Source organism: Symphalangus syndactylus, chromosome 12 (assembly GCF_028878055.3).
Source record: "Symphalangus syndactylus isolate Jambi chromosome 12, NHGRI_mSymSyn1-v2.1_pri, whole genome shotgun sequence".
Classification (NCBI taxonomy): Eukaryota; Metazoa; Chordata; class Mammalia; order Primates; family Hylobatidae; genus Symphalangus; species Symphalangus syndactylus.
In genome coordinates this window covers 25,117,369-25,133,043 of record NC_072441.2, presented here as the reverse complement: position 1 = coordinate 25,133,043, position 15,675 = coordinate 25,117,369, and the positions used below count along the sequence as shown (strand labels likewise).

At 39.6% G+C, this 15,675-nt stretch overlaps 1 protein-coding gene across 5 annotated transcripts in view; it reads left to right on the top strand.

The window, feature by feature from the left end:
• The window catches only part of PTGER3 (prostaglandin E receptor 3), a 193,306-nt gene that overhangs the window by 148,047 nt on the left and 29,584 nt on the right, over positions 1-15,675 (top strand). Inside the window, exon 4 of one of the 5 annotated variants that reach the window (XM_063624037.1) lies at positions 13,801-13,851. The exons of the other annotated variants lie outside the window; for them this stretch is intronic. Coding sequence (XP_063480107.1) covers positions 13,801-13,851 — 51 coding nt within the window. The remainder of the gene's footprint in view (positions 1-13,800; positions 13,852-15,675) is intronic. 5 annotated transcript variants of the gene reach the window in all.

Sequence of the window (15,675 nt, the reverse complement as noted above, 5' to 3'; positions counted from 1 at the left end):
CCCCAATTCTTGACCTCTGTGCACTCCCAGACTCAACACCATGTGGAAGCTGCCAAGGCTTGGAGCTTGTACCCTCAGAAACCACAGCCTGAGCTCTATGTTAGCCCTTTTAAGCCACAACTAGAGCAGCTGAGACACAGGGCACCAAGTCCTTAGGTTGCACACAGCACAGGGACCTTGGGCCCAACCCAGAAAACCATGTTTTCCTTCTAGGCCTCCAGGCCTGTGATGAGAGGGGCTGCTGTGAAGCCCTCTGAGATGCTTTGGAGACATTTTCCCCATCATCTTGGGGATTAACATTCACTCCTCACTACTTACACAAATTTCTGCAGCCAACTTGAATTTCTCCTCAGAAAATGGGATTTTCTTTTCTATCAGATTGTTGGGCTGCAACTTTTCTGAACTTTTATGCTCTGCTTCCCTTATAAAACTGAATGCCTTTAACAGCACCCAAGTCACATCTTGAATGCTTTGCTGCTTAGAAATTTCTTCCACCAGATACCCTAAATCATCTTCCTCAAGTTCAAAGTTCCACAAATCTCTAGGGCAGGAGAAAAATGTAGCCAGTCTGTTTGCTAAAACATAACAAGAGTCACCTTTGCTGCAGTTCCCAAAAAGTTCCTCATGTCCATCTGAGACCACCTCAGCCTGGACCTTATTGTTCATATCACTATCGGTGTTTTTCTCAAAGCCATTTAACAAGTCTCTAGGAAGTTCCACACTATTCCACATTTTCTGTCTTTTTCGGAGCCCTCCAAACTGTTGCAACCTCTCCACCTGTTACCCAGTTGCAAAGTCATTTCCACATTTTCAGGTATCTTTTCAGCAACTCTACTGGTACCAATTTACTGTATTAGTCTGTTTTCACACTACTGATAAACACATACTGCTGACAAAGACATAGAGACTGGGAAATTTACAAAATAAAGAGATTTAATTGGTCTCACAGTTCCATGTGGCTGGGGAGGCCTCAGAATCATGGCGGAAGGCAAGAAGGAGCAAGTCACATCTTACTCGATGGCAGGCAGGCAAAAAGAGAAGGTGTACAGGGAAACTCCAGTTTTTAAAACCATCAGATCTCATGAGACTCATTCACTATCACAGGAACAATGCAGGAAAGATCCACCCTCATAATTCAATCAATCAACTCCCACTGGGTTCTTCCCACAACACATGGGAATTGTGGGAGTTACAAAAAAGATGAGTTTTGGCTGGGAACACAGCCAAACCATATCACTCATCTAATCTTTAAACCAACCGAGGGAAGAATTTTTATGCTCATTTTACAGAAGAGAAAACTGAGATTCAAGGAGTCTGAAATCTTACCCAATATTACAAGAGTCAGTAGCTGAAACCCAGGATAATTGGAAAAGGGCTGTTTTTATCCTCATTTAGAATACCCTAATTGTGATCCCTTTTGGTTCCCTCTCTCTTTTTCCCTCCTCCTCTGGTTTATTCCCCAGTCTGAGCCTGCAAAAGCCTCTTGGATGCCATTTAAAGCTGTCAACCATGTATGAGTGGGAAAAGTGGTAGCTGTGAGGACTGATTTGTTACCAAAGAAGCATGGGTTCATAGTGAAAACAGGGAGTTAGAGTTAGAGATAGAAGTATGGATTAACTTAAGAAGGTGATTTTATTTCTTTGAAGCCCAGGTTCCTCAACAATAAATGGAAAAAGAAACCATAATAGGTACCTCATTATTTTGTCATGAGAATAAAACAAAATTATCTGTACAAAGATTTGTAAATCGAAAGACATTATATCTATGTTAGTCATTACTATCTCACTTATAATGATTAGTTTTGAGGTGTTACATTGCTTTTCCAGGGCTGTTGTAATAAATTACCATAACTTTGGTGACTTAAAACTACACAAAACTATTTTCTTCCAGTTCTGGAGACCAGACCTCAGTGTGTGTTGCCCAAGTCCATACTCAGTAGAATTGGCCTGGGTTGCCCAGCAGGGATGTGGGAGAAGTCCTCCTTGATAAGACCACAGTTCCCCTCACATGAGGATGCTGGGCAACAAGCCTCAAATGGACAATTCCCAGAGCCAGCAAAGGACTGGGATGCATAGAAGACACTAAATACACACTATTAAGGTAAAAAATATCCACAGAGACCCTCTTGCCAATTACCCACTCCCAACCCCCACTTTTGTTTTTTCATCAGTGAGGACCACATGTTCAAATACATTAAGTGATATATTCAAATAGATTAAGTAGTATAGCTCCTTGGCAGAAAGGTTGGGACTAGAAACAAGGAAATGCAGCTTTTTTCTTTGAAGAACTGATGATGTTTTAGGGAGATAAAAATCAAACAAAAACATGCTGAAGTCAGTAACAGTACAGCATCTCAATGAATGCAAAACAAACAAACAAAGTTATTTCACAATTGAAGTTCTAGGTGCTGAAGGGTTGACTGAGTAAAGGTGGAAACCAGGAAACATTCCTGGAGCAGGTGAGCTTTTAACCAGGTTTTTGTGAAGTGATGGACCTTGGCTGGAGGCAAACAGGACTGGAAGAAAGGAGCTCCCGAAGGGCAGACATGTCTTATGATACTATGATATATACCAGTTTGGTGGGTTGTACGGGCAGGCAGCTTGATAGAGTGGAAAGAGCAGACACGTGGGAGTCATAAAGAACTGAGGTCAAGTTGCTGACATTCATCAGCTGCAGGACCATCAGCTGTGGTTCCATTATTTGCTCCCACGTGTTCTCCTCTATTCAACGAGGGTAGAGGTTCTCATCACTTACTGGTTATTGTAGTTACAGAGTCATTCGGTGACAGCAGGGATTGGTATCCTTAGAACTCCTCTTTTTTACTATTCATTGAATGAATTCACAAATGAATAAATAAGTGGATGGATTCCCAGTTAGATTTTCTTCACGCTAAAGAACACTTCAACCCCCTCAAGCAATGGAAATGTGACATCAGTGCTTTCTGGTATTATCAGATAAAACATACCTCACTCTCCCTAACCTCCTCTTATGTAGCTTGCCTGGGAGGAGAAAGGAAAGGAGAATGGGCTCTCAAGATCACTGAGTGGTGGGCTATTTGATGATACAAATATAAAAAGGAAGAGGCATTCCACAGACCTCAGGCACCTATCCCTAAGCTTCTGAGAAACACCGTTCCTCATTGGATCCATGGGTGGAGGCACATCTAACTTTCACATCCTATCCAAGGAGTGCCTAGAGTTTTACTCCTACTCAAACTACAGGGAAAGAAATCCAGCATCTGCATGTAGAGTATCAAGCCATATTGTGGGATATTTTCTCACGTTTGGGTCTGAAACACCTAAATGTTGTGCTTGTTTGTACTCTGCTATGTCAAGGAGAGTCTGAAAAGCTCCAGTCCTGGAGGAACACTAACGCCTAGTCAAAAAATTAGAAAAGAGGTGTTGCAGTGTAAAATATCATAAAATCTTAGGGTTGGATGGGAACTTGTGGCCACCGCTGATAAGGGTTTTCAGACTCTGTGATTTTAAGAACTAGTTGAATTTCAAAAAGCAAAACAAATAAAAACAAAAATAAGAATTTGACCTAAGAAGGCTGTATTAGCTTCCTAGGGCTGCTGTAACAATTTACCACAAGCTGGGAGGCTGAATAGAAATTTACTGTCTCATAGCTCCAGAGGCTGGAAGTTTGAGATCAAGGAGTCAGCATGGCTGGTCTCTACTGAGGACTGGGAGGGATAATCTGTTCCATGCTTCTCTTAGCTTCTGGTGGTTTTCTGGCATTCCTAGGCATTTCTTGGCCTGTAGATGGCATTATCCCTGTGCGTTCACATCATCTTCCTCTTTGTATACATCTGTCTCAGTGTCCAAATTTCCCGCCTTTTATAAGGACACCAGTCTTGAATTAAGGCCCACCCTAACGTCCTCCTCTGAACTTGATCATTTGCAAAACCACTATTTCCAAATAAGGCCACATTCATAGATACTACGGATTAGGATTTCAATATCTGTTGTGGGGACACAAGTTAACTCTTAACAGTAGCCAACTAGTAATTTAATTAAGTAAGGACATTTAAAAAAAAGAGAAAATACATGCATTCTACTATCTTCATCATTTTGAAGAAAAGATATTTTAACTCCTAAAATTTTAGGAATGTTATCATTTCACTGCAAAGGGCAGTCTTTCCCAGAAAGAGTAGCTGGAATCTTACACCAGACAACATGCACATATGCACCGCAGCACTCTTCTTCCTAATCTTACTCCAGGTTGTCAGAGACATTGCCGCCGACCACTAGGGATCTGTGAAAAAGTTTTCTTTGGTTCTGCTGGTCTAGTACAACTGCTCGTCCACCGCTTAAACCTCTTTTGCAACCACCTTAGCCTGAGCTTTGAAACTATAGTTCTTACATGTGATAACAGATACAATCAAAACAAGAGCTTATGCTGTTACCTCAACATCACACTTCTGTACCTCAAATTATGTCAGACCAAATTCCTTTCCTGTTCTCTGAAATTTCTTCAGCAAGTATGCTATGGGTCGTTTCTGTGAAACAGAAACTTATTTTTGTGAAATCTCACATCGGGGACTGAGCCAAGCATTCTAAAGCATCTTTATTTATTTTTATTTTTTGCAGCATCTGGAGTCTGAATTTCAGCTCTGTGTCTGTTCACTTGGTTTACAAACCAAGATGATTTAATCAGCCCTTACACTGGATTTTATGTAAATGATTTTGTAGTTGTATACCGTGAAAAGTAACCACTCTTCAAAGGCAACGAGTAATCATAGGCAGCCACTTAAATTTTGAGACTACTTTTCTCTTATTTGTGGCCAAAGCAAGTTTCCTCAAGCTGGCAGAATACTAACCACATGAAGCTTGGACTGTTTGAGTTGCTATTCGTGACCAGCAACTGACTTTGCCTTATAAATGTCCAGAGAGCCGGATACACGAAGAGTGTGGACTATCACTTGTCAAATATTTTGAGAAAATAAGAAAAGAATGAGTAAAAATTGTGGCTTAAATATTATTTGTAATTTCTACCAGTTGTCATTTCTTTTGTTAAATGCTATGCTCTTGCTCCTGGTGCTGGGGGGAACTCAGTATTGAGATGTCAATAATCAATTGAAATCAATAATCAATTGAGAGTCATTTGGTGACAGCAGGGATTTATATCCGTAGAACTCCGTTATATTTGAATCATCAAACAGCCCACCACTCAGTGAGATGTCAAAAGAAAACCTTTGAGAGAAAACTAAGGGAATACTAAGAAAGTCATGCTGTAGGTAAAAAGATTGGATTTTGGTGTCAGATATAGGTGGTTTAACCCCCAACTTTGCCATTCAGCTTTGTGTGATTTCAGGCACGATATTTAAACTCCGAGTGTTAGTTTTACCTCCTGTACAATGGAATTAACATCTATTCCTTAAGACCGTTATACGGATTCACATACCTCTACCGGAGATAGGGTGGGATGAGTCGGGAGAGGACTTTCAAGAAGCAAACAGTAAACTAAATATACTTTTGCCTAAAGGTGAGGCTTGATCAAATTCCACAGGAATTGTTATCCATAATAGCACTTCATTAAAAATATTCTAATTTTCTTCCAGGAGTTGAATAATTATGTAACATACTTTTTGGAAAAAAAAAATGAGTTTGCCTTCAGCAAGAGTAGAAGAAAACCAAATACATTTTGTATCAGACAACCAAAGTGTTCTGAAATATAATAAACTATTCAAGGTCATGTAGAAAACTAGGCATTCAATGTAGTTTTCTGGCAGACTTGCAGGCTCAAAATGCTATTTGGTAGTTAACAGAGTTAAAATGATGATTGTCACAAAACTTCATAAGAAAACAAATTTATCAGGCACTCTTTTGTTTTTTTTTTTTTGAGATGGAGTTTCGTTCTTGTTTCCCAGACTGGAGTGCAATGGCATGATCTCGGCTCACTGCAACCTCCGCCCACCGGGCTCAAGTGATTCTCCTGCCTCAGTCTCCCAAGTAGCTGGGATTATAGGCACCCACCACCACACCTGGCTAATTTTTTGTACTTTTAGTAGAGGTGGGGTTTCACCATGTTGGCCAGGCTGGTCTAGAAATCCTGAACTTAGGTGATCCACCCACCTCGGCCTCCCAAAGAGCTAGGATTACCGGCGTCACCCACCACGTCCCGCCTATCAGGCACTTTAAAAGATTATTTTTCATCCTGACCAAAACCAAATTGTGGTTCTTGACATTTAATAATTATTTTGTAATAAGGCTGTTACGTGTAGATTAAATTTTTTATTTTATTTTTAATAAATATTGTTGGATTTAAGAAAACGTTGAATGGGGTATGGAGGATATAGAAGATGTAATTAAAATATCAAGGAAGCAACCAACAAATGAATTTTCTCTGTTGCTCTTATTCCTAGCAGCAATAGACTTTGGAACATTTGCATACGTTCATCTTGGCAGTAGTTTTCAAAAGAATTTTTTCCTGACTTATTTTAACACTTTGTGTCATAAAATCCTATAAATTCACAGAAAAGTCCTGACTATTCAGGGAAGAGTTCTTACTCAAGTAAAAGGCATTTCACATTTCTGCATGAACACTGACACGTGAACTTAAAAGCTAGAATTTAGTTTAAACAATGGTTTGTCTGTGACCTTGTCACCTAGTTGGATAAGGTAGATGCTGGGGCAAGTCCTGGTGACGTAGCCTCCTCAGCTCCTCAGGAATCACAAGGAAAGACGTGCAGAAGAAAGACCCTGCTACCATTCCCAGCACACTGGCCTTGTCCTGATGTCTTTCTCCATGCCACAGTCCTATAGCTGAAACAAGAGGCAGGCAGTGTCCTGTGGGAGGAGGCAGCAGGCTCTTCTAGAATTAAATCTAAGCACTGGCACTTAGCTGCATGATTTTAGGCAAGTGTCTCAGACTCTTTAAGCATCAGCTTCTCATCTGTACCATGGAGATACCAGTATCTACCCCACATGGATTATTAGAAAATTAGGCTTCGTGGTACAAGGTGCCTGGCACATAATGGGTAAATTATCAGCTTCTAACCTGAAACCACACAGTTATGGCATATTGCATGAGGAGAATGAGGATCTGAGAAAAGCTGGTAAGTTCCATTTGTTCCTTGTTTAGTTCCAGTTTGTACTCAATAGTAATGAAACGTTTTTCTTTAGTTGGACATCGTTTCTGCTTTGCAAGAGGCAATCCCCTACTCACAGAAAGCACATAGATCAGATATTATTTAATATGTATTACAGGATCTGCTGTAGATGCAGTATTATTTTATGTGCTAGGAAGACATGAAGGTGAAGTAAGAAATGTTCTTACTCTTTTTTCTCTTTTCTTTTTTTTTCTTTTTTTTTTGAGAAGGAGTCTTGCTCTGTCACCCAGGCTGGAGTGCAGTGGCACAATCTTGGCTCACTGCAACTTCTGCCTCCTGGGTTCAAGCAATTCTCCTGCCTCAGCCTCCCGAGTAGCTGGGACTACAGGCATGCCCCACCACACCCAGCAGATTTTTGTATTTTTAGTAGAGACAGGGTTTCACCATGTTGGCCAGGCTGCTCTCAAACTCCTGACCTCTAATGATCCACCCACCTCAGCCTCCCAAAGTGCTGGGATTACAGGTGTGAGCCACCTCCTAAGGAGGTTACAATTTGTAGAGGAAGGAGACAGGGGATGAGGTTATGTACCAGCTTGGATAGCTAGTACAATCTATCTATGAACACTATCAGCACACTTCCATTCCTAACAGTTTTTCTGTACATGCTTCTCATTTGACACTAGTCATACCTGGTGCCAGCTGTGTTAAATACATGTCGACAGATGGCAGTCACCATTTACTATCCATTCTGTGCCAAGCACTGTGCTGAGCACTTTGAACACTTTATCTTGTTTAAACCTTACAAGGAACCTGTGAGGTAGGGTTATCGTCAACATTTTACATGAGGAAACTCAAGCTCAGAGAGGTTAATGAATATGCCCCAAAGCAACAGCTCATAAGTATAGAACTGGGTTTGAAATGCAGGTCTGTCTTCCTCCAAAGCTTTTTTTTTCCCCTGAAACTCCGTATTTTACAACCTCACCTCTGTGTATTTTTCACAAGAGGTTACATACTATGTGCCCCAAAGTATTGATTCCTAGATAATTATAAAGAGGTAAGTAGCTGGTCTAGGAAGCCCTTTCAACATTAACTCAGCGCTGTCGTGGATTTCCCCTTTCAGCTGAGTGAGATTTCATGGTAGATTTTGTTTCCATGTTGCATTACTACCTCTAAGTGCAATTTCAAATGTCTTTTCCTAAGACTCGTGGGACATGTGTCTCATACGTGGTTTTCCATACTATAGAAAGCATTTGTTAGGACCTTTTAAGATCTCCATCAATGATCTTAAATTGGCATAATTTTGTAATCTTTCCTTCCTCAGCTTGTGACTAAGATTACAAGAAACTCCATGCTATTTTTATAATTGTTGTTAGAGAAGAAGAATGCTATGCAAGCCTGCAAGCTCTAAAACAAGCAGACTGTATCGAGAACACAGTTCCCGTCCTGGAGGGTATCTGATCTAAAACACAAATGGGTGTATTATATGACACTGACCATTTCCATACCCTTGGGGCAGCAGTAAAGATCATTTGATGTCCTCCTATTTTAAAAATGGAGAAACTTTTTTTTTCTTAAGATAGACTTTTATCAATTATAGTGAATGAGGGAGAGAATAGAATAGCAAGAAATGAGAAACAGAGCAGTGCTAGGAGTGTTGAGCCTTTAAAATTCATTGCAATGTTTCTAGCTGCTTTATTAATATCTAACTGTAGGTCTGAGGGTGGCATCTGCAGTTTGTGAGTGGGTGCGTTTACACCAAATGGGAATTCAGGAAATGCATTCCAAAATCAAATAGAAATAACTTGGAAATTATTGTGTCTTTATTTTTTCATTAAACAATCCTTAATTGAGTGCCTGTGAGATGAATGATAGTCCCTGCTGCTGGAAGCTCATGGTCTAAGGCCAGAGACAACAAAGGCACTGCTGGTTGACACAGAACGGGGTGAGTTTTATGACAGTGGAATTGAAGGTTATAGTTGAAATCCAAAGGGGTGACACTTAATACAGCCAGGTAGTGAGTGATTTAGGAAAACTCAGCCTGGAGAAGGTGAAGCAGAGTTTTGCACGTTGAGTAAATCAACTACACTCAAGAATCAGGTTCCAGAGAGGACAGCATGTCAATTGGTATGAAGAAAGTAAGAGGGCTTATTATGTTTAAGGTACTTAAGGAACAAAACAAACAAAAATTCCTATGAATATATAACTGGGTGCTCCTGCAGGTAACTCTAGGGATAAAACCAGAGGGAAAAACCATAGCCATATCTTGAAGGGCTTTTTATGCCAGCCTGAGGACTTTGGACTTTGTCCTAAGAAGAATGATTAAAAGGTTTTTAATATAAACATGATAAAAACCAATTTCCCTTATAGCACCGTGAAGGATCGGTCAGGGAGGGCTGTGTGTGAGAACAGGCTGTTACAGTAAGAAAACATAGTGTCTGTGGAGATAAATATTTAAGTGCTAGAACTGAGAAGATAAAGTAACTAGTTAGGATAAGGTTAGACGAACCATGCAGCTGAGTGGATGACTGTGCCGTTTACCAAGAAAACATACACAAGAGAGAATTTGGAAGGGCTGATACTTAAGGTAGATTGTAGCATAAGTTAATGGGCCAGTATTTTGTATTATAGTTGTTTCTATGTTCACTTTTTCTTTTTATCATCCTCCACTAGTTTACAGAGGTTAGAAGATAGATTTGGGGGTCATTTCAAATTTCACATCACTTACTGGCTTCCTGATCTTAAGAGGATCACTTAATTCTATAAGCCTCAGTGTTTTCAGTGGTAAAATAAGAATACTTATGTTACAGGGGTGTCAGAAATAAGGGTTAAAAGAGAAAATGATATAGAGTCCTGAAACAAAATAAGTGTTGTTAAATAAATGGCAGCTGTTATTATTACTTTTGTTGCTGTCTGTTGAATGCTCACTGAGTGGAGGGTCTATGCTTCCTTCACTCTGTGTTTCTGCAGGACCTTGTCTAGTGGTCTGTGTATAAAAGACTAAGCCGTAATCATTGAATTGAGCTGAATTGAAGTGGTACAACATGGAAATGCCAAATGACGTTTCTGAAAGACATGAAGTGTTTATGCATGTTTAACGTACTTCAGTTAAATAAGTCACTCAGAAAGGGTCAAGAGTAACATTTGGAGATGAAGGACAGGAAAAGAACAATGATATTAATTAAGTAAGATGGAAAGTGGCTCCTAACAGTAAAAAAAAGTGAACTGACCCAAGGGAAGAAGCCTAAGAACAAGTTCTCACAGATACATGGGGCTTTCAAGAGAAGTCAGTGATCTGATGGTTCTCCTCAGCTCAAGGTTTTACCTAGATGTCATATCAGCAATTATCTAACACATTGATCACTGCAAGAAGAAAACTATAGACCATAAGCCATATGAAAAGAATTAAACACTAGCCTGGTGTAGAAACCTAATCTGAACATTGATGTATTATCCAATTGTCATGATTCTTATTTTACTTTTCTTTCGGTCATTTAATTTTCTCTGAATGTGAGCCATGTTAATATTTATATGTAATTTTAGGTTGCCTTTGCATTTTATACTAAACTTGTCCAACAGGGAAATCAAAATTATATTTATCATTAACATAAATTAAATAAAATATAAGCCAACAAAAACAGAGCACAATCTTTTTTTTTTTTTTTTTTTTTTTTTTTGAGACGGAGTCTCGCTCTGTCGCCCAGGCTGGAGTGCAGTGGCACAATCTCAGCTCACTGCAAGCTCTGCCTCCCAGGTTCATGCCATTCTCCTGCCTCAGCCTCCTGAGTAGCTGGGACTGCAGGCACCCGCCACCACGTCCGGCTAATTTTTTGTATTTTTAGTAGAGACAGGGTTTCACCGTGTTGGCCAGGATGGTCTTGATCTCCTGACCGCGTGATCCGCCCACCTCGGCCTCCCAACGAGCACAATCTTAAGTGGAAACCGATTGAGGCACTTGTACTGATTTAGATTTGAGGGGTAAATTTGCCTGTCGCTAAAGAGCTAGTTAGCATGTATCTCGGTATAGTAGGTAAATCTAAGCCAATGGGGCAGGAAAAGGGGGGAAATCTTTAACACCACATAAATTCAGCTGTTCTTACGCACTTTCTTTTCTAAAAAAGCTACCACACTCCTGCTGTGCACTACGGCCCACCCTATCTCAGGGCGGCTGCAAATTGTTACGCACATTATTCATACCACGAGGGTGCCAGGCAGAGGAAAGGGAAGGTGAATCCCAAAGAAACAGGCATCTTTTTCTAATTTGCACAAATCTATGGCTAAACAACAGCACAACTACATCCTATGCCCTACAGTCTTTTCCATCAGAAAAAAAATCCCCAAATTCACAAACCAAAGCCTAGTTTCTTAGCATAGATTGTGCTTTTTTTCACATCTCAGATGAATTTAGAAGCCTGAGATGGGATGGAGAACAGGGAGAAATTTGGTTAAAGGGAACATAGCTGCTGTTTGTAGGATAAATAAGTCTAGAGATCTAAATTATAGCATAAGGACTATGGTTAATGATACTGTATACTGAAAATTTGCTAAGGCAGATTTTAGGTGTTCTTAACACACACACACAAAGGTAACTGTGAAATGACAGATACATTAATTTGCTTGAATGTAGTAATTATTTTACTATGCAAATGTATATCAAAACATCATGTTGTATGCCTTAAATATATACGATTTTTAAAATGACTGGGCGGCTGAAAAAAATAGGATCTACATAGATAGATTTTGATGTTCCTGAACTTCCCTAACCCTCTTTTTAATTGTCTCCAGAAGCCTATTATTTATCCTTTAAATGGTGGTTTTTCAGAGTCTTTGGATCTGCCTGAATTCGTAAAAGGCCATCACTTTGATGCCCCTTCATGATTGTTAGGTGCCTATTGCAACACAACCATGACTGCTACTTCTGCTAAGAGGGCTTGTTGGGGCTGTTCTGTGCTCCTGGAAACTCAGCTTGGAGAAAGGCCAGGAGAAAGCTTGCTAGTGTACATGGTACTCTTATGCTGATTTTCAAATAGTCAACTCCCACAGCTTTGCACGCTTTAACACCAAAACGAAAGACAGAAACAGTGTTATTGCTTCATTGCCTTCTGGTCAGGAACAAACACATGTGAAGCTGCCTTTACCCATACCTGTTTTGAGTTACTCAGAAAGATCTAAATAGAATCTTATATCCAAACATAATGGAAGCAAGAAAATATGTTTCTACTCTTTGCTCTTGTTTACTTGCTGGTCTGCAGTTTGGGTCTTAATATGAGTTTTGGAATATTATGAAACAGCATAACCACCCAGCTAGAAAATAATAGCTAACATAAATCAGTCAGCTCACAAGCAAAACAGATTTTTAAAATCTGCTTTATATTCTCTAATGCACCACAGAGAAGGTATCAAGAATTTGAAATTTAAATACAGAGAAAGATTATTTAGAGACTTTGTTGAAAAATAAGTATACATAGGAGCAATAAACAAATCTATCATATCAGAACCTAGAATTGCACTGAAAGGAAGCAGATTTCAGTTATTTCCCATGCCATAAAAAAATATCAAAAACTATAGATTTAGAAACCTGAGCCTTCCTCATTCCACCAAAAATGGGGGAGGTAGGAAAGTTACCAGTAGGACAAATTACACACATTTGGGTTGAAAGAAGAGAAAGAACTGTAATAAGCATAACCAGCAACATGCAGAAAATCAGCAACAGAGCTTGGAGATCAAAGCAGACCGTAACCTAAAGCTAAAGCCTTTAACAGACTATACCAAATCATGCATGAAAAGTGCCAGGAAGGAATATATTTACTAAATTACCCACTTAGTCCCCTTGAGATAGCAGTATTCTGTAGAATTTCAGTGGAAATGCAACAAGATCCAAAGTGTTACTAGAGTCCATATAAACGTCCTTTCCGCTCTCAGCTGTTCTCAAGCCCTCACCATTAGTACTTTGAGGGGCTCATAACCCCACTCAGTAAGCTTTTTTTTCATGCCCAAAGGAAAAATTATAGACTTCTCTTCCAAGACTTCCAGATGTTTCATTATTGGTCCCAAACTATTTCCCTAGTTTCATCTTCAGGACCCTCCTTCTCACATTCCCTATGTTGCAACTTATCTGTCTCTAGTGTTAACTCGTTCTTCCTTCTAAGCAGTGAGGAGAAGTATTTAAGAACTGGGTCAATGGGGCCAAACAAATCTTGATCCAAGGAGCAGCTATGCCATATACCAACAGTATGACCTTGGCAAGTCACTTCATTCATTCATTCATGAATTCAACCATATTTATTGAGCATCCAGTGTGCGCCAGGATCTGTGCTTAGCGCTGGAGATAAAGAACAGTACAAAAATTCCTGTCCTCATGAGACCCTTATTCTAGTTAGGGGAGATAGAAATGGTCTAATAATTGCCATGATAAAAACTAAAGCAGAGTAAAGATGCAGAGAGTGATGTGGGAGTGAAGGGAAGAGAGAGAGGAAAGAGGTTGTGCTTTTGACAGATTGATCAAGGAAGGCTTTTCTGATAAGATGACATTTAGATGGAAACCTGAATGAATGAGGAAGTGAGCCTTGTGGTATCTGGGAGATGGTGTCCCAGGCAGAGGGATGATGAGTTTGTGGTCTGATGATTTCAGTCTCTTCTTTAGGAACTGTTCCCCATTGATGTTGCATCACTGTTTTGGTCAGTTTGGGAAGCTATAACAAGATACCACAGACTAGGTGGCTGAAACAATAGAAATGTTTTTCTCACAGTTCTGGAGGCTGGCAAGTTCAGGATCAGGGTGCCAGCAGATTCGGTGTCTGGCGAGTGCCCTCTTTTTGCTTTGCACACGTCAGTCTTCTCATTGTATCCTCAAATGGTGGAGAAAACAGAGAGGGAAGCAAGCTCTCTCTTGTCTCTTCTTAAAAGGGCATGAATCCCATTATGTGGGTCCCACCTTCATGACTCAGTTATCTCCCAAAGCTCTATCTCCAAATATCATCACACTGGGGATTAGGGTTTCAACATATGAATTTGGTGGCTGGGTATGGGGGAGACAAATATGCAGCCTTTAGCAATCTCTGATCCCATGAAGTTGTTGTGAGGATCATATGAGGTTTATTAGTATACAAGTGCTTAGGGCCATTCTTGGAGCATAAGAAATGGTCACAAAAAGACAGTATTATTTTTTCTATCAGGTTCAGCAAGAATATCCCCTTTGAAAGCTCCTTTGCCATAGGCTTCCTCCCAACCTCATTGCCAGCATTATTCCCCTCTCCATTTGGTTTGCATTGCATGTTGTACACAACACTGTAATAGCATTTATCATATTGTGTGTCTTTATTCTTTTCTTTCCCCCTTTTTTTTTGTTTCCTCAGCTAGACTGTGAGCTTGATGAAGGGAGTGACTGCACCTTATTCTTGGGCCCTCAGAGCCTAGCACAGTGCCCGATGCATTAAAGTTTCTAAATTCATGCTTGCTGAATGAGTGAATGAGCTTAAATACTTCTTGTTCCATGAAGTTTTTAAACTGACTCTCATCTCTATCTCCACTTATATTTTGTATCAGTCATATCACATAATATATGTATCACTTAACCCATATTATTTTGTACGCAAAATTTTTTGCATCTATACCTTCTTTCCAACTAGATCATAAAGTCTTATGGAACAGAAATGATATATTATATTCTTTGTATCTTTCTTAGAGTGTTATGTACATACATGGGTTAATTATCATTGTACTCTTAAAAGCTTAATGAATAAATGCACAGATGGACTTAAAAACCATTTGATGGAGTATTACACATCTTTTATGGATGGGGTGAATAACGATGTTAGAATGTAACTATATTGCTTCAGAGCAACCACAGAGAACCTCAGAAGTCCAACCCAGAGAAGTTTTTGAATGCTCTCAGAATGAGGTGGAACAATAAAAATCTCAATATTATTTCAAAACTCAAAAACTTATTCCTGGTCACTAAAGGAAGTAAAAAGAGTCTAACTCTTTAGAATCAGACAAATTTTGGCTCTTGCATTTTCAGGAAAATGATCTTGGAATAGTTAGACAAAGTGCCAAAAATACACAGAATGCAATGGGATGTGATTTTAATATCTGCAATAGTTGTGTCCCAAATAAAGGAAGCATACAACAAATATAGAGGATTCCCCTCATGTTCCCATTTACAATAATCTAGGAACGTGATGGAGTTCCTTTATGTAGAAAGACACCTAAGTATCTCAGCCAGAAAATGATGCAAAATTCTATAGCAGCCTGTATGGCGTTTCCAATCTCTGTAAGTGGACAGAATTACACATGTATACACTGAATTTAAGGGACACAAATGATAAGACCACCCCAGTTAAAGAGTGTATTAATTTTCTATTGCTTCCTAACAAATCACCACAAATTTAGTGATTTAAAGCAACACAGTTTTACTATCACGATTTCTGTGCAGGAATCTGGGTATGCATTAGCTTGGTCTTCAGCTCAGGGTCTCACTAGGCTGAAATCAAAGTGTCAGCCGGGGCTGTGGTCTCATTTGAGGCTTGAGATCATCTTCTAAGGTCAGCAGGAAAGTGGTGATGCTGCTGCTGCTATTGCTCCTGCTTATCTCTTTTAAGGTTTTGCCAGATTAAATCAAACCC